Source organism: Bombina bombina, chromosome 3 (genome assembly GCF_027579735.1).
Source record: "Bombina bombina isolate aBomBom1 chromosome 3, aBomBom1.pri, whole genome shotgun sequence".
Lineage (NCBI taxonomy): Eukaryota > Metazoa > Chordata > Amphibia > Anura > Bombinatoridae > Bombina > Bombina bombina.
The window spans coordinates 627,075,840-627,102,519 of NC_069501.1; the positions used below are offsets into that span (position 1 = coordinate 627,075,840).

At 37.6% G+C, this 26,680-nt stretch overlaps 1 protein-coding gene across 1 annotated transcript in view; it reads left to right on the forward strand.

Annotated features, from left to right (window-relative positions):
• VAV1 (vav guanine nucleotide exchange factor 1) overlaps positions 1-26,680 on the forward strand; it is a 214,518-nt gene that overhangs the window by 110,664 nt on the left and 77,174 nt on the right. The window contains exons 15-19 of the mRNA XM_053707291.1: positions 2,130-2,239; positions 25,408-25,509; positions 25,595-25,686; positions 25,804-25,829; positions 25,984-26,023. Of these exons, the coding sequence (XP_053563266.1) occupies positions 2,130-2,239; positions 25,408-25,509; positions 25,595-25,686; positions 25,804-25,829; positions 25,984-26,023 (370 nt within the window). The remainder of the gene's footprint in view (positions 1-2,129; positions 2,240-25,407; positions 25,510-25,594; positions 25,687-25,803; positions 25,830-25,983; positions 26,024-26,680) is intronic.

The window sequence follows — 26,680 nt, forward strand, 5'->3', positions numbered from 1 at the left end:
CGCTTTTAAGATGTTAAAAATCTTAAGGTATAGAAACAGAGTCAAATACTTATGTCTAGTTAGTATTAGTAGGAGACAGAGTAGAGTTAAGTCACATTTGGTACACAGTAATTTCAAGAGTAAATGTGTACTTAGATATTATCTCCAGAGAAATAAAGATATGTAGTTTGCTCTGAATACTGAGATTAAATCCTGTGACAGTATCACACTCAAGTAGAGAAAATGAAGGAGCGGTAGTTGTAGTTTTGAAAACACAGGTGAGATTGTACTAGATTATAATTAATTCAACACCTGATATAGTATCTATTGAATTGTATCATGTACTACATATCACAACTCTAGTCACAGAAACCACAGAAACACTACAGTACACATAATTCCACTCTTATTGGTTCCAGCAGAGAACGGAGCTTAAGTACTCAGCTCATATAATGCACTCATAGTTTACATAGGTTCCATTTATTGCACACTAGTGGGCTATTAACTAGTAGTTTCCTCGGGCGGTAGGCACCATAAGTGTAAAAGCTAGGAGCGGTTCAACTCCAAAGTAAACCCGATAACAATTGAGTTTATAAAAATAAATGGTGCCCTTGCCGTTCAATAAAGGTACTCAATCTTAAGTAAGTTACAAGTTCCTATTGCTATTCAGCATATAACAATCCTATCAGTGTGACCTAACAAACACAGGAGCTCCCAGACTCCTCACCAATGCCCTAACATGTTTCGCCATTTATACGGCTTTCTCAAAGCCGTGTAAATGGTGAAACATGTGAGGGCATTGGTGAGGAGTCTGGAAGCTTCTGTGTTTGTTAGGGCACGCTGATAGAATTGTTATATGCTGAAACTAGAATTCAAATGGAAACACAACTCTTGTCCCCTCTCTCTCATCACTATCAATGCATCCTTAACTCCCAAATCTTGATCAAATCCAAACACATCTTAGCCTGGGGAAAAAACTGGGAATGAACACTTCCAGAAAAAGTCTGGCGCATAGTGATAACACACACCAAACAATCAATTCACTGCATGTCCCTTTACAAGCTCTTCTACAAATTGCTCACCAGATGGCACTATGTGCCATCTAAATTGAATAAGATGGTCCCCACCTGCTCCCCCCTATGCTGGCAAGGATGCTCACAGATTGGTGATTCACACTTTCTTATGTGGGAGTGCTGGGATGCCATTGGTGAGGCCAGTCTACTGTCCCTCTCCTAGTTATTGGACCCTATAGAATAAGAATAGGTTTCCCTCTGATTCTGTTACTGCTCAGCCCATTACCCAGCTTCCATCCTCAGACCCTCCCCTTCTACTCCCTTTCCCTTTCTTCTCTCTCTTTCCTCCCTTCCATCCCTATTTATCCACTCAGTTGACCATTTGTTAAGCCCTCCCGCTTGTTACATTTAACCTACCACTTATCTTAGTAGGCCCACACCCTTACCTTCAAATCACCAGAGTCCACTTGTGAACTCTGCACTGTATTAATCAACAGTTTAAATAGTTTGTTACTTATGTTAAAAAGTATCTAAGGAAAGACCACTTTTGAGAATGATATAAGTTTACAAAACATTGTTAAATATGTTTTCTGTTCAAAATTCTATATGTTTTGAAAAATTTCCTGATAATTGTAGGAAAAGACAATATAAAAATGAAAAAGAAAAAGAGCTAGCCTGGATTGGCTAGGCCAACATCTCACAGAGCTTTGTGCTTGGACTTGGCTTGCAGAAAAGTGGGACTATATTTGCGGTATAGACTGTACCGAATCTAATTATTTCATCTGTATTACCTTGTCTTGATGTCTTTCTTTAAATGCCCTGTACTGTATTTTTATTTTCAAAATAAAGCTCTTTAAAAAAAAAAAAAATTAAAAAAAAAAAAGTCATGTGATCAGGGGGCTGACAGAAGAGGTAAAAGGTATATTAATATAAGTGTGTTGGTTCTGCAAAACTGAGGAATGGGTAATAAAGGGATTACCTATTTTTTTAAAACAATACAAATTCTATTGTAGACTGTCCCTTTAAGTAAACTCAGCTTGGGCCATGTATCCCTGCAACGCAAGAGATAGATTGAAATGCATAACTGCATGATTGTGTATAAATTGGTGTACAGCTCACTATATTTGTTTTTTTCAGTGGTCACATATGTTCCTGCTGATTGATACAAAGGGATCTCATGGCTATGAGCTTTTTTTCAAGACAAGAGATCTGAAGAAAAAATGGATGGAACAATTTGAAATGGCCATGTAAGTCCGTCAATGACATTACCATATGTTTTTATATGGTGTTTATTGTATATCTGTTGAGCTACTAAATAAATAAATAGGTGCATTTTGAATAAAATGACTTTTTATCCTCTGCCTAAATGCTAAATGTAGAGGCCTTCCTCAGCATGGGCCTCATGTTCCTAGTTATAAATAAACCTCCCTGATGTCTGGGAGGTGCATGATCTCTCCTTTTGCCCCATGATAAAGTTGAAAGTAAACACGATCACTTGAGCGCATTTAAAGTTAACATTCGTCGGGTTAGTGCATACTCAGAGCTGTGGTTAACTTTCGTGAAACAAAAAAGTCTCACAAAACACATAAAAAATACATTACAAAGTACACTGGGCTATGATTACGGCTTGTTAGCCGAAACGCGTAAGCCTTGGTGCTGCGCTCTACCTCTAATGTATGCTGCAAGCTTCTGTTAATACTTTTTAACATTTTCTAATAAAATTGATTTTTTTATACAAAGACGGAGTATACCGAATTGTCCTTTTCACTACAAAGTACACTTACACTCATACTAACACCATCTAATAAAAAAATGATAAAAAATATTGCACACAAAAGTTATAAGTGCTCAAAGATATGAGATCTCAGATGTTAGGGGGGGGGGGGGAAGGCAGTTAAAAGGCTTTAACATTGAGATGTATGTGTATATATATATATATATATATATATATGTGTGTGTGTGTGTGTGTGTACAGATGTATTTATATGTGTATTTATGTAGTAACAGACATAGATACACATATAACCACATAAATACATATGTAGACATTTATATATATATATATATATATATATATATATATATATATATATGTGCATTGGAGCCCTTTGCAGTTAAGTAAATGCAAACATGAAAAACGTATTTCTTTCATATAGGTGGTGAGAGTCCATGAGCTAGTTACTGATGGGATATACATTCCTACCAGGAGGGGGCAAAGTTTCCCAAACCTCAAATGCCTATAAATACACCTCCCACCTCACTCATACCTTAGTTTAAAAAACTTTGCCTCCTTATGAGGTGGTGAAGCAAGTTGTGCTTGATTTCTTCAGTGAAAGGTGCTTCTAAGCATATTGTAGCCCATTTCCTCTCTAAGTGCAGTGTTTGTCTGAGGGATATGAAGGGAGTATGACACCATGTTTTCACCTATGGGAAAGCTTTTCATAAGGCTCTCTGTAAATCGTCCTCAGGGATTCATCTGCTGCCTCCCTTTGCAGACAATATACTCCTCTACCATTACCTCTGCTGATATGTTTCAGTACTGGTTTGGCTGTCTGCTATATGTGGATGGGTGTCTTACACGGTAAGTATATACTTTTATTATATAAGACACTCTCAGGTATAGATTGGGCACTTTTTAAGTAAAGTTTCTATTTACTGTTTGTATACATGCGTTGAGTCAGTAATTCAGTTTTCTTTTTTAGCGACTTTATTTTGTGGCTAAATATTTATCAAGGTTGGTAGAGTCTGTGAAACATACAGGGTTTTTTGGATATAGTAATTTATTTATAAATTAGGATGCTACGTATTATGTTAGTCTCATGGAATTTTGATAATCACATTTTATGCAGCTATAATAGAAGTATCCATTATTATTTATTTAGGTACATTTCGTTTTTTTGTATATACAATCAAAATTCTTACCTGCTTTTTATGTTGCGCATGTGATGATGCTATTTATGTCATACCATGACGTGTCATAATTTTGCCCCGTTTTTTTGGAGCAAAAATTTCCCGCCAAATTTGCCATTATAAGCCCCGCCCCCAGCTCATTCAGTGTTCTCGGAAAACACTTAGAGAGCTTTCATGCAGCATTATTTTATGAATCAGTTTTAGTTTTTACAAATTTTCGCTCTGTTTCACATTTTCTTAAGCCTGTTTTATATATCATATATAGGAGCAGGGATATACATTTGCAGAATTAATTTATTTATTTATTTTAAATTTAGTTTTTTTTGCAGTTATGTCTCAAAATGAACCTGCCTCTGATGTTACCATAGGATTTGAGCTGCCTGAACATGTATCTACCAAACCTAAGTGTGTTTGTTGTAAAAATCTGATCTAGAGTCTTCAGCTCAATTATGTGGCTCTTGTTTTGACAATTTGTTAAATGAAGATAATATATATCTATGAGTGCAAATGCACCCACTGTTATTCCATCTCAGTCTAATGTACATAGCATTCCTGCAGAAATGAAAGATCTTATTGCTGCAGCTATAGAGAAGTTAATGAGTGCTATTCCACCTACATATACATGTAAAATGGTTTTGCAATATTTTCCTAAACCTAGTGAATTAAGTTCTGACCTTCAGCATACTGATGTATCCTCTACTGATGGGGTTTCCTCTGATTCAGGGGACACCACATCAGAGACAGATATAGACAGATCATCTTTTTTATTTAAGATAGAATATATTCACTCTCTCTTAAAGGAAGTTTTGTTTACTTTGGTTATTGAGGAGTCTAAAGCTCCTGATGATAAAGCTAGTAACCGTCTAAATTCTGTGTTTAAGACTACTGTTATTACTCCTGAAGTATTTCATATTCCTGACGCTATCTCTAATGTGATTGTTAAAGAATGATCTAAGCCTGGTACCTCTTTTAACCCTTCTTCTAGGTTTAAGAAATTGTAACCGTTACCTGTGGCCAATTTATTACTTTGGGAAAAAGTTCCTAAAGTTGATGGGGCAATTTACACTCTTGCCAAACTTACTACTATTCCTATAGAAGACAGTACTTATTTTAAGGATCCTTTAGATAGGAAGCTTGAATCTTATCTAAGAAGGGCATATTTACATACTGCCTATATTCTTAGACCTGTTATATCTATGACTGATGTTGCTGCTGCTTCTACTTTTTGGTTGGACAGTTTAGCACAGCAATTGTCTTCAGATTCTGAATTAGCTAACATTTTTTTTTTACTTTAACATGCAAATCATTTTATTTGTGATGCTATATTTGATGTTATGAAGATCAATGTCAAATCCATTTTTTAGCCATTTTAACTAGAAGAGCTTTATGGCTTAAATCTTGGAATGCTGACATGGTGTCTAAAACTAGATTATTATGTCTCTCTTTTCAAGGTAAAAATCTTTTTGTCTCACAATTGGATTCTATTATCGGGGGGGGGGGGGTAAGGGAGTTTTTTTTTCCCCAAGACAAGAAATCTAAGGGTAAATTTAAACCAATCGTTTTCGTTCCTTTTGTCAGTATAGAGAACAGAAAACCACTCCTTCCCCAATGCCTCTGTCTCTATTTGGAGACTATCTCCGAATTGAAATAAATCTAAGCCTTATAAGAAACCAAATACTGCCCTTAAACCTATATGAAGGTACGGCCCTCAAGCCGGTTCTTCTGTTAGGGGGCAGATTAAAGCTATTTCAAAGAGTTTGGACAGACTCTGTAAAAAATCAGTGGAATTAGAATATAATTTCTCAGGGGTATCGAATAGGATTCAGAATTAGACCTCCCTTGGGAAGATTCTTTCTTACCCATGTACCAAAACACCTAGTAAAAGCTCTATCCCTAACAGAAAAGAGACAATTGAGATTGGTTTCAGCTTGTCTAAATCTTCAGTCTCTATCATTCCCTACAGTGGCAATGTGCATGGAAGTTTTAGGTCTCATGATTGCAACATCGGACGCGATCCCTTTTGCTCCTTTTCGTATGAGACCTCTACAGCTTTGCATGTCGCACCAATGGTGCAGGTATTATACTCGGATATCACAACTGATATACTTAAATCCCAACACTCAACTCTCTGACTTGGTGGTTTAACGATCGCCTTATTGTTCAAGGGTCCTCCTTTGTTTGTCCTACCTGGTCTGTGATCACAACAGATGCAAGTCTCACAGGTTGCAGAGCTGTCTGAGGGTCTCTGACAGCACAAAGAGTTTGGAATCCTCGAGAGGTGAGGTTACCAATCAATATTAGAACTCTGTGCTATTTTCAGAGCTCTTCAGGCTTTGCCTGTATTAAAAAGAGAACCGTATAATCGGTTTCAAACAGATAATGTCACAACAGTGGCATATGTCAATCATCAAGGGGAGACTTGCAGTCCCCTAGCAATGAAAGAAGTATCTCTAATACTTTCTTGGGTGGAATCCAACTCTTATCTAATCACTGCGATTCATATACCAGGTGTAGACAATTGAGATGCGGATTATCTCAGCCATCAAACTCTCCATCTGGGGGAGTGGTCTCTCCATTCAGATGTGATCTATCAGATTGTGCAGATGTGGGGTCTTCCAGACATAGATCTGATCGCCTCTCGTCTAAACAATAAACTTCCCAGATACCTCTCCAAGTCCAGGGATCCTCAGGTGGAATTGATGGATGCTCTAGCAGTTCCATGGTTTTACCAGCCTGCTTACATTTTTCCACCTATGGTTCTTCTTCCAAGACTGATCTCAAAGATCACAATGGAATAATCTTATGTGTTTTTGATAGCACCAGCATGGCCTCACAGGTTCTGGTATGCGGATCTTGTCCTGATGTCCAGTTGCCAACCTTGGTCACTTCCTCTAAGGCCAGACCTTCTGTCTCAAAGGCCCGTTTTTTCCATCTGGATCTCAAATCTCTAAATTTGAAGGCATGGAAATTGAAAGCTTAGTCCTTAGTCATAGAGGTTTCTCTGACTGTGATTCACACTTTAATACAGGCTTGTAAGCCTGTTTCAAGGAAAATATTTCACAAGGTTTGGAAAACCTATATTTCATGGTGTTCCACTCATGATTATTCTTGGCATTCTTTTAGAATTCCTAGGATTCTTCAGTTTCTTCAGGATGGTTTGGATAAAGGTTTGTTTGCCAATACTTGAAAGGACAAATCTCTGCTCTTTCTGTTTTATTTCATAGAAAGATTGCTAATCTTCCTGATGTTCACTGTTTCAAACAGGCTTTGACTTGTATCAAACCTGTTATTAAATCTATCTCTCCTCCTTGGAGTCTAAACTTGGTATTAAAGACTTTGCAGGCTCCTCCTTTTGAGCCTATGCATTATTTAGACGTTAAACTACTTTCTTGGAAAATGTTATTTATCTTGGCTATCTCTTCTGCTAGAAGAGTTTCTGATTTTCTGAATTGTCTGCTCTCTCTTGCGAGTCTCCTTATCTGATTTTCCATCAAGATAAAGTTGTTTTCTGGACTTTGTTTTAATTTTTGCCTAAAGTTGTGAATTCTAACCACATTAATAGGGAAATCATTGTTCCTTCCTTGTGTCCTAATCCTAAGAATACTCTTGAAATATCTTTACATTCTTTGGATGTGGTAAGAGCTTTGAAATATTATGTTGATGCTACTAAAGATTTCAGAAAGACTTCTAGTCTATTTGTTATTTTTTCTGGTTCCAGAAAAGGTCAGAAAGTCTCTGGCATTTATTTGACATCTTGGTTGAAACTTCTGATTCACAAAGCTTATTTGGAGGTGTGGCAGCTCCGCCTCAGAGAATAACCGCTCATTCTACAAGATCAGTTGCCACATCTTGTGGTTTCAGGAATGAAGCTTCAGTTGATCAAATCTGCAAAGCAGCCAGTTGGTCTTCTTTACATACCTAAATTTTACCATTTTAATGTTTTTGCTTCTTTGGAAGCAGCTTTCGGTAGAAAGGTTTTTCAGGCAGCTGTTTCAGTTTGATACTAGTGCCTATGATTTAAGTTTTTTACATTTTTAAGAAAATTTTATTATTTTTTTTTAATTTAAAGGGACAGTCAAGTCCAAAAAAAAACTTTCATGATTCAAATAGGGCATCTAATTTTAAACAACTTTCCAATTTACTTTTAACACTAATTTTGCTTTGTTCACTTGGTATTCTTAGTTGAAAGCTAAACCTAGGAGGTTCATATGCTAATTTCTTAGACCTTGAAGGCCGCCTCTAATCTTAATGCATTTTGACAGTTTTTCACCACTAGAGGACGTTAGTTCATGTATTTCATATAGATAACATTTAGCTCATGTACATGAATTTACAGAGGAGTGAGCACTGACTGGCTAAAATGCAACGGTCAAAAGAACTGAAATAAGGGGCGGTCTGCAGAGGCTTAGATACAAGGTAATTACAGAGGTAAAACATGTATTATTATAACTGTGTTGGTTATGCAAAATTGGGGAATGGGTAATTAAGGGATTATCTATCTTTTAATACAACAAAAATTCTGGTGTTGACTGTCCCTTTAATTTCTCAGCGGAAATAGCTGTTTTTATTTTATAAGTCTTGTCAGTATAGCTGTACCAAAAGCCTTTTAGCCTGTAACGCAACGTCAGTCCCACACACGTAAAAATTAAGTTTTTTTCATGGGACTTCCATAGCGCTGGTATTACCGACAAGATCCGTTTCGCAATCTAAAAGCAGTAGTTATGTGTTTTACGCTACAAAACTGTTACATAAAACTCATAACTAAACTGTCACAAAGTGCACTAAACACCCATAAACAACCTATTAACCCCTAAACCAAGGCCCTCCCACATCGCACTATATTAAAGTTATTAACCCCTAATCTGCCGCCACTATTAAAAAATATTAACCCCTATTTCCCCGCTCCCCGACATCGCCTCCACTATACTAAAGTTATTAACCCCTAAACCGCCGTCCTCCCGCATCGCAAACACTATTTAAATATTATTAACCCCTAATCTGCCCTCCACCCACATCGCCCCCACTATACTAAAGTTATTTACCCCTAATTCCGCCACCACTATAATAAACCTATTAACCCCTAAACCGAAAGCCCCCCACAACGAAATATACTAAATAAACCTATTAACCCCTAAAATGAAAGCCCCCACATCGCAATAAACTAATTTAAACTAGTAACCCCTAAACCTAACGTCCCCCTAACTTTATATTAAAATTAAAATTTCCCTATCTTAAATTAAATTAAGACTTACCTGTCAAATTAAAAAAACTAAGTTTAAACTAACAATTAAACTAATATAACTATTAAAGTAAAATTAAACTAACTACCAATTAAATAAACTATATTACACATTAAAAAAATCCTAAAAGTACTCTAATTACAAAAAATAAAAATGACTACATTACAAAAAATAACAAACACTAATACACCTATTAGATTAGGTGTAATTGTTTTAATGTTTGATAATTTTGTTTATTATTTTTTGTAATCTTAGTGTTTTTTATTTTTCATAATTTAGTGTTTATTATTTTTTGCGATTTTAAAATTTTTAAAAATGTTCGTAGTGTTAGGTTTTTATTAAATTTGTAATTTAGATTTTTTAATTGGTAGTTTTTTAAATTGTATTAGAATAGTAATGTTAGGTTAATTTATAGCTTAAACTTTTATTTAGTTTATTTTTATTTCACAGGTAAGTTTTTAATTATTTAAATATGGTTATATTGTAATTTTAATTTAAAGTTAGGGGGTGTTAGGTTTAGTGTTTTTGGATGTGGGGGGCCGGCGGTTTAGGGGTTAATAGGTTTATTTAGTGGCGGAGATGTGGGAGGCCGGAGGTTTAGGGGTTAATAGGTTTATTTAGTGGGAGTGATGTGGGAGACCGGAGGTTTAGGGGTTAATAACTTTATTATAGTGTCAACGGTGTCAGGGAGCTGCGGTTTAGGGGTTAATATATTTATATAGTGTTGGCGATGTGGGTGGGCGGCAGATTATGGGTTAATAGGTTTATTTAATAGTCACAATGTGGTGGATGGGCGGCAGATTAGGGGTTAATAGGTTTTAGTGTTTGCGATACGTGAGGGTGGCGGTTTAGGGGTTAATAGGTAGTTTACGGGTGTTAGTGTACTTTGTAACACTTTAGTTATGAGATTTGTGAAACATTTTTGTTTTGCAAAATCCATAACTACTGGTTTTAGATGGTGTTTTATAATCTAGTTAGTGATGTTTTTTAAGTGTGTGTTTGTACATTTTAAAGTGCAATTAAAAGCTATGTTTTAATATTTGCCCCTCAGTGGTGGGGTGAGACTTTGTTCATATTTAGTGAATATTGATTCTTGGTGAGTGCTTTGTGGATGCTACTTTTTCTTTCCCTTTGATTTAAAGGGACACTGAACCCAAATTTCTTCTTTCATGATTCAGATAGAGCATGAAATTTGAATCAACTTTCTAATTTACTCCTATTATCAATTTTTATTTGTTCTCTTGTTCTCTTTATTTTTAAAGCAGGAATGTAAATCTTAGCAGCCAGCCCATTTTAGGTTCAGCACCATGGATAGCGCTTGCTTATTGGAGGCTTACATTTACCCACCAATAAGTAAGCATAACCCAGGTTCTCAACCAAAAATGGGCCGGTGTTCTATTGAGAACTCCAATTCATCAAAAACACCAATCTGACATCACTTCAGGTGATTCCATACATCTAATTGGTTTGAGTGTCAGTGAGTGACAGGATTCACAACTAATCAGATGGGCACTGTGATCGCCTATCTTCACTATCTATTTTGCCTCCGCCTGGGGGGTTTACTTGGGGTGTATGCCAGAGGATCAGCGATGCACCCCCTAAGACAGGCAAAACAGATAGTGAAAATAGAAGTCACCAGAAGTGACATCAGATTGGAGTTTTTGAGGAATTGAAAAATAGTAAGAGTCCAGGAGATATCATGTGTGGGAAATTACCCTCCTGAACACTTGGAGGAGGCAAAATACACCCTAAATGCCGGAGCTTTAAATCCTTCCACTTTCCCTGAATCTTCAGTCATTCTTTTGCTTCCTTCATGGAGTGAAGTGATTTCTGAAGTGCTGATCTACTCTTTGTTGATAGGGTTTTTCTAAGCGATCAGAGACTCATTTCATCCTAACAGTGCTTATGTTGGACAGAGTAATAGACAAGGAGTTTTCAGCCCGGCAGTGACAGATCTTTTCCCAGTGGGAAATGTCACAGCAGGCCTTCCAGGTGAAATATGGATTGTATTTGCTGTTCCTCGTGAGATCATACAGGTCTACAGGAAGCAGCCGCTGCAGCTGAGGTATCAACAGAGGATGAAGGTGCTGGCAGGTAAGTATTTTGCACCTTCATAGCTCACTGGCTATTAGTATGAGCTTGTACACATGTCTCACATAGTCTGGGAACATATATTTATATACCACACCAGCTTTAATACTCTCCAGTGTTACCAGAAAGCAGCTTCATTTACTCACCTGTGCTACTCACCTGTGCTAGAATCGTGTTTTGGTGTAAGGTGTTGGCTCACCTGTAGTGCAGGTGCTCTAAGGATTAACATATGAAGCGCCTATTTCTTTTTCATCTTCCTGTGGTGCTGCAATCATCTCAGCATGTTGGGAGAAGCTCTCAGGACCAGTGGAGGTGGTAAGATACTCTGATCATATCTCAAAGCGGGGAACAAATATATGTAACCTCTGCTGTGTTATTTATTATCAGCCCATATTGTTTTATTACAGTTATTTCAATGATTATTTGTCCTCATTTTTCCTCACTGGTTTCCTTTATAAGAATTATCCAGTGCTATGTGTAACAAAATCAAATAAATCACATAAAAACATATATATAAGCAAAAATGTGATTTATAAAAAAATATAAACATATTCAAAATATTACAATTTTAGAATACACCATCTCAAATCTTACTTATATTTATCTTGGATTAAAATTCACATCTCAAAAAGAAGAAAAAAAAAGTGGAATCTTATTGTTCTACCAGTATGGAACCTCAAATTGATTTATTTACGTTTTTGAGCTCTACCATATTTTAGCAGTGTTATGGTCAGCCAACCATACGGTAAAAATATAAAAATATTTACTTAATAAAACGATACATAAAAACTCTGTATAGGTATATCTAATGACAAAGCAGTAGCAATGGTACAATTATATATCTATTCCAAAGTATGGGGGATGTAAATGTACCCTGATTTTTGTCTGAAATGTCCCTTTATGGTACCAAGGAGATATTGTCACAATCTGATGTGCGTTTCACCTTAAATGGCTTTTTCAAGGTTGGTAGAGCTTGCAAAAAGCTCAGAGTTTTTGAGGTATGGAGTTAATCCAAGATAAATATAAGGAAGATTTGAGACAGTGTATCCTCAAATTGTAATATATTACTAGACATGTGTAAGGGGAAAAAATATCGGTTTTGTCTGAATTTTTCGGACCAAATATTCAGAAAATTTAGTTTTACGGAATATTCAGCTGCCGTGCTATTTAGTATTCATTTTGTTTTAAACTAAACGAATACTGAATATTTGTTGAACATTAACATAAATTTTCTTTACAAATGTAAATCTTCCTTTGCTACAGGTGTAAAAGTTAACCTGTAGCGTTAAATACTTATCTCTAGCACGCTGGAGAACCACACAAATCCTGACCCTTCTTCACAGAGCCCCGGCCGTGCTCATAGGAGGACTTTAGGGCAGACCCTTGGATCCGCCATGCTGTCTCCTATTAGCACACCCTGGAGCTCTGTGAAGAAGGGTCGGGGATTTGCGTGAATCTCCAGCACACTAGAGGTAATTATTTTTAACCCCTAAGGTAATTTAAAAGAAACAAATTAATGTTGACAAAGTTTGTCAGTATTTATTAGTTTTCTTTAAATTTCATGGTGCATTTGTTCGGATATTCGTTTCGTGAAAACAAAACTAATATCCGTGTTTCATTAACGAATTCACATTTATAACAAAAGCACATGACTATATTTTACGTTTATCATATTTTGTATATGTTTAAATTATTTTATATATCACTATTTTGTTTAATTTTCAGTTTTTCATTGTGCCCTTTCTATTTCATTCCTTTAGGGGTGAGCAAACTGTTTGGTTTTTAACTTCAGTCTATCAATGATACTTAAAGGGCCATGATACCCACATTTTAAAACACTTGAAAGTGATGCAGTATAACTGTAAAAAGCTGACTAGAAAATATCACCTGAACATCTCTATGTAAAAAAGAAAGATATTTTACCCCAAAATGTCCTAAGTATTCAAACCCCATTGCAAAGGACTTTAAGCGGCAAATCAGAATGTCTGTCCCAGGAGAGGCAAGGGAGTGAGCTTCGTGCACACTCCTATTATTTCCCTGTTCAATTTAAGGAAGTTTATTATGAAATCTCATGAGAGTTAAGTGAAATCTCATGAGATCACAGTAAAAGAGTTCATAACCTCAGCACTGCTGATGCTCATTGGCTGCTCTTTATTTCTTCATTATTTTTTTTACCTGCAGCTGAGTATAACTTTTTACACAGAACTTACTCTGCTGAGCTGAGGAAATTGTGAGGTAAAATATCTTCCTTTTTTACATAGAGATGCTCAGGTGATATTTTCCTGTCAGCTTTTTACAGCTATACTGCATCAGTTTCAAGTGATTTAGCATATGAGTATTATGTCCCTTTAAGCTACTTTACCTACTTTTACTATGGAGCAAGTTGATGCAGCTCAGGTCTCTGGACCATCAGCTGATCCTTTAGAAGGGAGATCCACTGATAATTTAACCCTTTCAAACTTGTATTTGCTTGGAAAGGATTTTCAGGTATGTGTCCCTCCTCAGCTTTATCCTTCATGTGCTGAGTCTGTATCTAACACTAAACAGGGCTTTGCTGTGCCGCCTTTATTTAAGAGTGTTTAAAGGTCTATAACCTACCACGGCTGTACTCAGTGGCGTCACTAGGGTTGATGTCACCCAGTGCGGCATCTCACGGTGTCACACCCCCCATTAAAATTTATGATCTAATGAAAATGAACCATGCGTGGTGTAAAAGGTGACTTTTTGGAGACTACCTAGTTGCATACCTTTAGCAGTTTCCTCTGCTATTGCAAAGGCAAGCAATAGCATGGTTGTATAAATTTGCTTAATTCCTACTGAAGTGTTCCGGATTCCATCATTGTGATTGCTCCAGTGTGAAAAGAATGTGTTGCAATACATGATTATATAACCTTAATAAACCATTTCCAAATTATACAAATTTAAATGTTATGTTAGCTTCTACAGCCAAATGACAAATAAAGCCCAATCAAATACCAGAACAACACCATCATTCATTTTCAGCCTTTTGTATATTCCAGCAAGGCATTCTTGTAATTCAGACTCCAGCCTTACAGTATTTGTGCCTACTACGACTCTACATAGCATGCATGCATAATAATATAATAATATTACTATATGCATGCTTGTCATGTATATCTTACTAGAGACTAGTATATTAGGCAATATATGCAGCATGACTACAACCAAATGACAAATAAAGCCCAAATAAACAGCAGAAATAAATACACTATAATTTTCAGCCCTTTGTTGTACATTCCAGCCAGGCATGAGCCATCCTTGTAAATTATCCAGCCTTACAGTATACTGCATTTGTCCCTAGTAGTAAGCATGCATACATAGTTATATAATAAACTAATATTACTATATGCATGCATGCCATGTATGTCTTACTAGGGACAAATACTGTAAGGCAATATATGCAGCATATCCTATCTCCCAAACTGTTTCAAACATGCATTTTTACTTTCAAACATGTCAACAGAAACCTAGAGCTCCTGAGTAAACCCATTTTGTTCTCCATAATAACCTAAAATACCCCATGCACATGATGACTGCACCATGCCTCTCTAGTCCAGAGCCTTCAAGCAGTAGCAGTTCTAGAGGGAGGTTATTGCTCCAGTGTGGCCTTGCAGGGTTTGTGTATCTAATTCAAATGTCCTTGTGCCTAGATTGAAGACTTCCTCTCAGAAAAGATTTTCTTTTTCAAGGGCCTTTCTTCCGTCAGGATCTCAAACTCTGACAGCTAGATTACGAGTCTTGCGTTAGCCTTAAAAAGCAGCGTTGAGAGGTCCCAACGCTGCTTTTTAACGCCCGCTGGTATTACGAGTCTTGCAGGTACAGGTGTACCGCTCACTTTTTTGGCCAGACTCGAAAATACTGCAAATCCACTTACGTCAATTGCGTATCCTATTTTTTCAATGGGACTTGCATAGCGCCGGTATTACGAGTCTTCCAAAAAGTGAGCGGTAGACCCTCTCCTGTCAAGACTGATACCGCATTTAAAAGTCAGTAGTTAAGAGTTTTATGGTCTAACGCCGTAGCATAAAACTCTTAACTAAAGTGCTAAAAAGTACACTAACACCCATAAACTACCTATTAACCCCTAAACCAAGGCCCCCCCAGATCGCAAACACTATAATAAATATTTTAACCCCTAATCTGCCGAACCGGACATCGCCGCCACTATAATAAATATATTAACCCCTAAACCGCCGCACTCCCGCCTCGCAAACATTAGTTAAATTTTATTAACCCCTAATCTGCCGTCCCTAACATCGCCGCCACCTACCTAGATTTATTAACCCCTAATCTCCCGCACCCAACATCGCCGCCACTATATTAAAGTTCTTAACCCCTAAACCTAAGTCTAACCCTAACCCCCCTAACTTAAATATAATTTAAATAAATCTAAATAAAATTACTACAATTAACTAAATTATTCCTATTTAAAACTAAAAACTTACCTATAGAATAAACCCTAAGATAGCTACAATATAACTAATAGTTACATTGTAGCTAGCTTAGGATTTATTTTTATTTTACAGGCAACTTTGTATTTATTTTAACTAGGTAGAATAGTTATTGAATAGTTATTAACTATTTAATAGTTACCTAGTTAAAATAAAGACAAATTTACCTGTAAAATAAAACCTAACCTAAGTTACAATAACACCTAACACTACACTATAATTAAATTAATTCCCTAAATTAACTACAATTAAATAAAATTATCTAAAGTACGGAAACCCCCCCCCCACACTAAATTACAGAAAATAATAAAATAATTACACCTAATCTAATCCCCCTAATAAAATAAAAAAGCCCCCCAAAATAATAAAAAGCCCTACCCTATACTAAATTACAAATAGCCCTTAAAAGGGCCTTTTGTGGGGCATTGCCCCAAAGTAATCAGCTCTTTTCTGCCAGAACTTAAGATGGCGGGGACAATTGGGGGGTGGGGGAGGGAAGAGAGCTGTTTGGGAGGGATCAGGGGCTCTACACTAAAGCTAAAATTAACCCTGCAAGCTCCCTACAAGCTACATAATTAACCCCTTCACTGCTAGCCATAATACACGTGTGAAATGCAGCAGCATTTGGCGGCCTTCTAATTACCAAAAAGCAACGCCAAAGCCATATATGTCTGCTATTTCTGAACAAAGGGGATCCCAGAGAAGCATTTACAACCATTTGTGCCATAATTGCACAAGCTGTTTGTAAATGATTTCAGTGAGAAACCTAAAATTGTGAAAAATTTAACGTTTTTTTTAATTTGATCGCATTTGGCGGTGAAATGGTGGCATGAAATATACCAAAATGGGCCTAGATCAATACTTGGGGTTGTCTACTACACTACACTAAAGCTAAAATTAACCCTAGAAGCTCCCTACATGCTCCATAATTAACCCCTTCACTGCTGGGCATAATACACGTGTAGTGCGCAGTGGCATTTAGCAGCCTTCTAATTACTAAAAAGCAACGCCAAAGCCATATATGTCTGCTATTTCTGAACAAAGGGGATCCCAGAGAAGAATTTACAACCATTTAAGCCATAATTGCACAAGCTGTTTGTAAATAATTTCAGTGAGAAACCAAAAGTTTGTGAAAAAATTTGTAAAAAAGTGAACGATTTTTTGTATTTAATCGCATTTGGCGGTAAAATGGTGGCATGAAATATACCAAAATGGGCCTAGATCAATACTTTGGGATGTCTACTAAAAAAAATTATATACATGTCAATGGATATTCAGAGATTCCTGAAAGATATTAGTGTTCTAATGTAACTAGCGCTAATTTTGAAAAATAATGGTTTGGAAATAGCAAAGTGCTACTTGTATTTATGGCCCTATAACTTACAAAAAAAGCAAAGATGATGTAAACATTGGGTATTTCTAAACTCAGTACAAAATTTAGAAACTATTTAGCATGGGTGTTTTTTGGTGGTTGTAGATGTGTAACAGATTTTGGGGGTCAAAGTTAGAAAAAGTGTGTTTTTTTCAATTTTTTCCTCATATTTTATAATTTTTTTTATAGTAAATTATAAGATATGATGAAAATAATGGTATCTTTAGAAAGTCCATTTAATGGCGAGAAAAACGGTATATAATATGTGTGGGTACAGTAAATGAGTAAGATGAAAATTACAGCTAAACACAAACACCGCAAAAATTTAAAAATAGCCTTGGTCCCAAACGGACAGAAAATGGAAAAGTGCTGTGGTCATTAAGGGGTTAATATAGTGGCAGTGACGTTGGGGACAGCAGATTAGGGGTTAATAAGTGTAGTTAGGTGGTGGCGACATTGGGGGCGGCAGAGTAGGGGTTAATAAATAAAATGTAGTGTTCGGCAATGTTGGGGGCAGCAGATTAGTGGTTAATACATATAATGTAGGTGGAGGTGTCCGAAGCGGCAGATTAGGGGTTACTAATATAATGTAGGTGTCGGCAATGTCGGGGGCGGCAGATTAGGGGTGTTTAGACTCGGGGTTCATGTTAGGGTGTTAGGTGTAGACATAACTTTTATTTCCCCTTAGGAATCAATGGGCTGCGTTAGGAGCTTTACGCTGCTTTTTTGCAGGTGTTAGGTTTTTTTTCAGCCTGCTCTCCCCCATTGATTCCTATGGGGAAATCGTGCACGAGCACTTTTACTCAGCTCACCGCTACCGTAAGCAGCGCTGGTATTGAGGTGAGATGTGGAGCTAAATTTTGCTCTCCACTCACTTTTCTGCGGCTGACGCCGGATTTGTAAAGACACGTAATACCAGCGTTGTCTGCAAGTGAGAGGTGAGCATAAAGTGCTCGTTAGCACCGCACCCCTGTTAACGCAAAACTCGTAATCTAGGTGTGAGTTTGGCAACCTGTCAATTTAATGCATAATACTGTCCCAGAGAGATTTTTCTTATAAGGTTATTGAAGCCTTGATTCTGGCTATAAAATCTGTCACCAGGAATATTTTTTAAAGGTTTGGAAAACTTGTAATACTAGTGTCCTTGCAAGGGATACCACTGGAATTCTTTTAGAGTTACTAGAGTTCTCGAGTTCCTGCAGGATAATTTGGAAAAATGTTTGTCAGCTAGTTCTCTTAAGGGTCAGATGTTGGCTCAATTGGTCTTATTACATAAGAGTATTGTCAACATTCCTATTATTTAGACCATTGTTCAGGATCTGCTTAGAATTAGATCAGTTAATTATTCAGTTTCTCATCCATAGAATTTTAATCTGGGGTTGAGCCCCTCCTTTTGAACATATGCATGGTCCAGACCTTCAACTTTTATCCTGGAAGGTTCTTTTTCTCCTATCCATTTCTTAGGTCAGAAGAGTTTCAAAACTTGCTGGTTTATCTTGCATCATTTTTCATCAGGACAAGACTGTTCTTCACACTAGTTATTCTTTTCTTCCTATTGTGGAACTTAAAGATACTACCACACAGGAAATTGTGGTTACTTTATTATGTCCCCACCTAAGAATTCTAGAGCGACTTGGATATTGTGAGAGCTCTAAAATTCTATGTGGAAGCCCTAAAGGATTTCAGACTTTGTGAATGTAATTTGATGTCTCATGAACTGTCACCACACTGATGGAAGAAAACAAAATTTATGCTTAATTGAAAAATGTATTTCTTTCATAATAGTGAGAGTCCACGAGCCCCCGCCCTTTCTTTTGTACAGTTGGTGGCAGCACTTGTTTTGCACTTCATTTGCCTTACTTTGTCTTTCCTGCTTTTCTCTATCTACTATATGTATGATTGAGGATTCTGGGTAAGAAGAAGAGATTTAAAGCTCTTGTATGTTGGGGTGTCTTTTGCCTCCTCCTATTAATCAGGAGGGTAATTTCCCATGTGATGTCTTGCAGAAAAAAACTAATTTATCAGGTTTTTCCAAAACTGCCAATTTTGAATTTTTTTTCATAAGGTGCATTCGTTTCCATATCTGGTTATGTGACATGAAGTACCACAAAAGTCAAAATTGAATTACTCAGTAGTAGTAGTGCATGTTATTTTAAGACACATTTAAATATCAAATGTATGTTTCTTCCCTATGGCATGGAGAGTCCACAACATCATTCCAGTTACTAGTGGGATGTTCAACTCCTGGCCAGCAGGAGGAGGCAAAGAGCACCCCAGCAAGCTGTTAAAGGAACAGTTAACACTGTAGATTTGCATAATCAACAAATGCATGATAAGAAGACCATGCAATAGCACTTAGTCTGAACTTCAAATGAGTAGTAGATTTTTGTTAAATAAATTGTAATGTTATGTTTATTTCCACTCCTCCTGTATCATGTGACAGCCATCAGCCAATCACAAATGCATATACGTATATGCTGTGAATTCTTGCATATGCTCAGTAGGAGTTGGTGACTCAAAAAGTATAAATATAAAAATACTGTGCACGTTTTGTTAATGGAAGTAAATTGGAAAGTTGTTTAAAATTGCATGCTGTATCTGAATCATAAAATTTAATTTTGACTTTAGCGTCCCTTTAAGTGTAACTTCCCTTACCTATAATCCCCAGTCATTCTCTTTGTGTTTGTCAATTAAGGATGTGCGAAGATGGTGTCTGAAGATATTTAATCCTTTAATGGGTACTTTTCTCTGCAAGCAAGGATTTGGGGCTATGCTGTGTACATGTCAATCTCTTTAGTAAGAGTAATAGTGGCTATTAGCAGTTAGAAAGCGGTGAGGTTGTCTTTGCTTTATTTCTAACATTATTGCTACCCCTTTGATAGAAAGCCAGGGTTGGTTACTCTGCTCTTTCTCTGTCTACAGGTCCCTGTTGGCGGTCAAGTGAGGCTATCAGACCTGAAGCTGCTGTGTCTGCTACACAACAAAAGTTTCCTGAGAGTAAGTCCTTTCATTTATATTTCTTAGATATCAGAAGGATTGGGAAGTCAGGGACATAGTGGGACCTGATACCTACTACCATCAGAAGGTAATTATTCTTATTTTATATATCCATTGTGGGATATTTGCCGCTGAGCAGCTATTTGGCTTTATGCATATTAAAGGATTTTGCTGCTTTCATTGCCGGGAAATTTTTTAGCTAAGCCCAGGCTTTATGGGTGTGGGATATGGCTTTTGTGGTCAGCTATTATTCCCATTCTTTTCCCTTCACGGTCCGTTTTAACGGATGTTTAATGAGTCTAAGGGGGTATGTACTTCCTAATTCCCTCCTTTGCTTAGAGGGTTTGGTTAGTTTTATGGCACAGTTAGTAAACTGATATTTGCTGTATAGGCTATGACTGTTGGTGCCTATTGCATGTCCTCAGGCTGTTTTGCCTGTCAGACTTTCTCCTCATTGTGATGGGTATTCGATTCTCATCCTGCTCCGGAGGTGAACGCCTTTGTTGGTGGATACTTTTCGGCAGCTTGTCATTGTGCTGGGGCGCTCAGTAGCTTTTAAACCGTTTTGGGTTGAGCTTTTATTTATTATAATTTTTTTCTGCTCCCCTCAGGATCCGCTGATGGCGTATTGGTGTGACGCCATTTTGGATCTGATCGCATCGAGTAGTGCGATCTGAGTGTGTGTTTTAACTGAGTTTCTTTTCTCTCACTTCAGCCTAACCACCTAAAGTTCAGGTGCAGGTGTATTTTTTAGAAGGGGACTCTTATTAATACTAGCAAATACTAATTTGGGACGTTTCTTCATCAGAACACTTCTGGACGTATTTTTTAATACATTCTTTGTTTCTGGTATTTGCCTGCCATCTGGTGGCAGTTAACTGCTATTTAATGTTCCTAAGGAATTTAAGGGCTGAGTTGTTCGTAATAAACTTTTGTCCCTGCCTGTTTTTCTTTTAAGCATTTATTATCCTGTTAGCTGTTTTTTATAATAAACTTGTATCTCTGCAGTTTATTTTTCAGGATTTATATTCTGATTTATTTTTTTCACCATCCTTTGGCATCTAAATGCTAATCATGTGCTTTAGGAAATAAGAGCTCAGTTACTCTTTTTTAAAGTTTCAGGTGGAAAGTAGGTCCATGCAGTTTTATTTTTAGAATGTATTTTCTCCTGATTCTTACTGTGTTTTTATTGTATTTGGCACCATTTGGTGACAATTCAATTCTAGTTTAGCTCCTTTTATCTTTTTAGGTGCTATCTTTATATACTTTTTATATTTGAAGCCCTTCTTCAATCCTTTTTTATAGTAATGTGATTGACGCACTGTTGAATTACTTTTATTCATACATATAAGGTGCTTCTTTCATTTCCTTGTGCTTCAGTCTCTGATATTCAGCACTATGTCCACCTTAGTCAGGAATCAAATTCCCTTGAAGAATATTTTCCTCTTTAAGGATCCTTTGGATGGGAATGGAGTGTCTCCTTGCCTGCTCTGATTTCGGAGGAGAATACTATAAAGGAGATCCAGAATAGGAGCAAGGCTCTAAAGCTGAAGAATTATTTTATCTGTGACCAACATGCAAGAGATTTTTCTAGTCTTGCAGTTCTAGCTCACAGAGCTCTGTGGCTAATGTCTTGGTCTGCGGATGTTACATCAAATCCAATCTTCTGTTTTTGCCCTATAAGGACAAAATGTTATTTGGTCCCGATTTGGCTGAAACTGACGTATCAGGTGGAAAGGGAGTCTTTCTACCTTAGGATTAAAGGAATTGTGTGAGGAAAGATACCATTCTCCTGAACTTTAATGATATTTACCTCCATCTGGTAGCAAGTCAATGTAAATACTCAGTTACATTTTCAATTCTTTCTGTGTGTACTGTGCTGTTAATCTCCTTTATTTTAGGAGATTTTCACACTGTGGAACTCCTTCTGATGTACCAGCGGTTAGCATGTCTGACTTGGTAGCGCACGGTTGTGAGTTCATATCTCAGATGGCAGGTAGAGTACTTGGCGATCTACGTGCCTGCAAGTTGTTTGTTTTATCTTATAGTATGTTCTATGAATAAACTATATATATAAACTCCTTAAAAATGAAGGAATTTTAATTGTCCTTATAATATATATTCAATATATACTTTAATATTTTTTTATGTTCGGGAACTTGATTATTATGTATGTTTTCATGTATCATTAGCATTTCCTGTTAAATATATGATTGTGAGTTCCTACTTTCCTCTCTATAATAGAAATTTTAGCCAGAATTCTAGCCTTGCCATTTTTAGTTTAGCAGAGCTCTGTGACTAAGATCTTGGTTGGCAGATGTTACATCCTAATCCATTCTTCTGTCCTTGTCCTTTTTGGGCAGGACTTTAGTTGGACCTGGTCTGGCCAAATTTTTTTCCTGGGAAAGGATTCTTTCAGTCTTCAAAATGAGATAGGTAGCCCTAAGAGGTCGACAGAATTTTAATTTTTGTCTTTTTGTAGAGACAAAAGTCTCTCTTCAAACCAGAGCAATCCAGGATTTGTTGAAGATTCTGTCTACCTTGGATTAAAGAGTTTCAATCCAAGAATCCTTCCTCTAAGTCTAGTCAGCTTAATGGGGCTTCTATGCTCTGTCGATAGGCTTGGATCCACGATGTCCTAGACCCTGGGGCTTTGGAACCTAGTATCCATGGGATACAGGATAGGATTGAAGTTTTGTTCTTCCTGGGACAGATTTATCTTGTTAGGTGATCTGAGAATCCGATGAAGAGAGAGGCCTTCGTAAACGTCATAAAGGACCTATCTTCTCTGGGAGTGATATTCCAGTTCTCATAGAAGAACAGGATCAAGGATCTATTTGTGGGGAAATTTTATGTCTCATCAAATACCTCAGAGTCCCGTCCTTCAAAAAGGAAACTATATTTTCCATTCTTCCATTGTTCAGGAAGGTCAGTTCATGATGACCATAGACCTGAAGGATGTGTATTTTATTGTTTCCATTCACAGGTATCATCGTCAGTTTCTGAGGTTTGCCTTTTTGGACAAACATTTCTGGTTTGTTGCACTTCCGTGTGGTCTTGCTACGGCTAACAGAATATTCTCAAAGGTTATGGGGGCCCTTTTGGCGGTGGTCTGAACCCAGGGAATTGCACGCTTTACTTCTCGTTGGGCTTAGGGCCTGTGGACTCGGGAGGAGACTTCTCTTCCCATTAACATCTTAGAGTTCAAAGCAATCTTCAATGCCTTTACAGCTTGGCCTCAATTATTTTTAGTCCGGTTTATCAGTTTCAAGTCGGACAAAATCACCTCAGTGGCTTACATCATCCACCAGGGAGGGACTCGGAGTTCCTTGGCCATAAAGGAGGTGACTCGCTTTCTGCAGTGGGCGTAAGCTCATGATTGTCTCCTATTTCCATCCACTTTCCAGGAGTGGACATCTGGGAGGCGGATTTTCTGAGCAGACAGACTTTTGTTCCCCGGGAGTGGGCTTTCCATCCGGAAATATTCTCAAGGATAACCCTCATGTGGGGGGTTCCCGAGTTGGATCTGATGACGTCTCATCAAAACGCTTAGCTTCCTAAATACGGATCCAGGTCAAGAGATCCTTAGGCCGCTCTAATAGATGCTCTGGCGACCCCTTGGATTTTCGGTCTAGCATACCTGCTTTCTCCGTTTGCTCTATTTCCACGAGTCATTGCTCGTATCAACCAGGAGAGCTCCTGCCTGGCATCAAAGGATCTGGTTCGCGGATCTCTTCCACCTTGGAGGTTACCTCTGAAGAAGGACCTTCTAATTCAGGGTCCATTCCTACAGCCAAACCTAGATTCTCTAAAGCTGACTGCTTGGAGATTGAACGCTTGGTCCTGTCTAGATGTGGTTTTTCCTAGGTGGTCTTTGATACTATGCTTCAGGCTCGTAAACCTGTTACAAGATTACCATAAGGTATGGCGTAAATTCATTTTTTGGTGCAAATCTAAACGTTTTTCCTGGATTCCCCGAATTTTTATCTCTTCTTCTGGATGGCCTGGAGAAAATTTGTCAGTCAGTACTTTGAAGGGTCAGATTTCTGTACTGTCTATTCTTTTGCACAAGCATCTGGCAGATTTACTGGACGTTCATGCTTTTGTTCAGGCCCTAGTCAGAATCAGGCCTGTGTTTTAACCTGTTGCTCCTCCTTGATACCTTAACCTAGTTTTTAGAGTTTTGCAGCAGGCTCCATTTGAGCCTTTACATGTTGTTGATATAAAATTGTTATCTTGGAAGATTTTGTTCCTTCTTGATATTTCTGAGCTTTTGGCTCTGCAGTGTGATTCCCCGTACCTTATTTTTCATGCATATAAGGCGGTCCTTCATACTAAATTGGGGTTTCTCCCTAAGGTGGTGTCAGATCGAAACATTAATCAGGAAATTGTTGTTCCTTCTTTTTGTCCTACTCCTGCTTCTCATAAGGAACATTTTTTGCATAATTTGGATTTGCAAGGCGGCAAAATGGTCCTCTTTGCATACTTTTTCCTAATTCTACAAATTTGATACTTTTACCTCGACAGGCCTCTTTTGAGAGAAAGGTTCTTCAAGCGGTGGTTCCTTCTGTTTTAATCCTCCTGTCTTATTCTCCCTCCCTTTTCACTCCGTGTCCTCTAGCTTGGGTATTGGCTCCCACTAGTAATTGGAATGATGTTGTGGACTCTCCATGAATAGGAAAGAAAACAAAACTTATGCTTACCTGATAAATTTCTTTCTTTCCGGGCATGGAGAGTCCACGACCCTGCCCTCTTTTTTTAATTATAATTCGGCAGTTTTTTTTAGTAAACCTCAGGCACCTCTATACCATTGTGTTTCTTCTTTCTCCTTTTTCCTTTGGCTGAATGACTGAGGATTATGGGTAAGGGAAGTTACACTTAACAGCTTTGCTGGGGTGCTCTTTGCCTCCTCCTGCTGGCCAGGAGTTGAATATCCCAATAATAATTGGAATGATGTTGTGGACTCTCAATGCCCGTAAAGAATGAAATTTATCAGGTCAGCATAAATTTAGATACAAAGCTGCGGAAGGGTGGAAGAGTAAAATTGTACTGGTCAGATTTGGTTGGGATGATAAACAAGTCCTGCTTTCATGTAATTGGTTGTGCAAGAGCAGGGGGTGTGGCTGAACACGCAATTGCGAATGCAATGGTAAAGGTGTCCAGTAGATGCTGCCCTCTCATTACGATGCTGGGCGGGCAAGTAACTGGCTAGGAACCTTGTCTGTCTGGAGTTTAATAAACTGCATGTGTCATACAGTATATATTGGATGTGTTATACTGGAAGATGCACTGTCTTTATTGTGTGTTATACAAAGTTAATTCTTTCTTTGCAGATCTAATATTTATCCAGAAGATGCCCTTGCAAATGGACACGATTTTCACATGTATTCATTTGAAGAGACTGCCACATGCAGAGCTTGCCAAATGCTACTAAGGTGAGAAAATGATGTGTTACAGTGTTATGGAGAGACAAGATTCATTGTTGTGGTGCTAAACTAACAATCATTTTTTGGTGCTTAGGGGCCTGTTTTTTCAGGGCTACCGCTGCTGTCGATGTAAGGTCCCTGCTCACAAGGAATGCCTGGGCCGAGTGCCGTGCTGTGGAAAGCAAGGTGAGAATAAAATGCAAACTCCTGCTAAATAGGGCTGGGCAAGGATTGATTGTACTAGTAAGTTAGACAGATCATAAAAATTACTCAAACTCAACTAATTTGATTTTTCCCCCCCAGATTCTGGTTCTTCAACAAACAAAAAGGTAAAAAATGATACCTAACACCGACAATTTACAATATTGTCACTGAACAGAGAGGTTGGCGTTAAAAGGAGAAAGATTCAGAATAAATTAAAAGTATAAAATTATTTTGAGACATAAAAAAAGACATTGTTATAAAATGCACTTTTTCCAACAGAAGCCTGGCAGAGGAGCCTATAGCAAAAAGCCAGACTCTGGTAAGTATGATACTATACACCGTTCATTTAATTGTACAAAGGTACAGAAATATAGAGAAGGGGTGGGATCTTCACTCGGGAAAAGAGACAAATGGATAATGGAAAAAGTAACAACTACTTGTAAGGAAGGGAAAGAGTGAGGATTGTGTAGTTATCATTATGTAATAATACTTATGTGGAGCAGCCAATATAGCAGGACAAGTTATTACTATCACCCATTAAGCAACTGGTCACTAGTGATCTGTGCAAAAACATATCATTCCTGTGGTGTATTACACTATAGCAGCACTAGAGCACAAGCATATGAGAAAGCTCTATTTTTCAATGGAACAGGCACTAAAGCTTTTGATTGGCTTACTGCAAAAAAAAGAAACCATGAAGAGCAAGATAACTGGAAACTGGGGATACAAACAACCCACTAAAAGAGTATTTTTCAACACCTGTACTTGGAGCACACTAGCAGGCCAGATGATCATGGCATCTGAACTAGAGCACAGGTGAAAAAATCAGCCGATGGGCTGAGAGCAGGTTAGGAATAGCATGAAAATCTGACTGTTATAGTGTGCCCTGTGGACAGGAGTTGAAAAACACTGCCCTATTGCTTGTTTCAGACAAAGTAATTGTTATGTGGATAAGACTATTTCTATGGTTATTTAA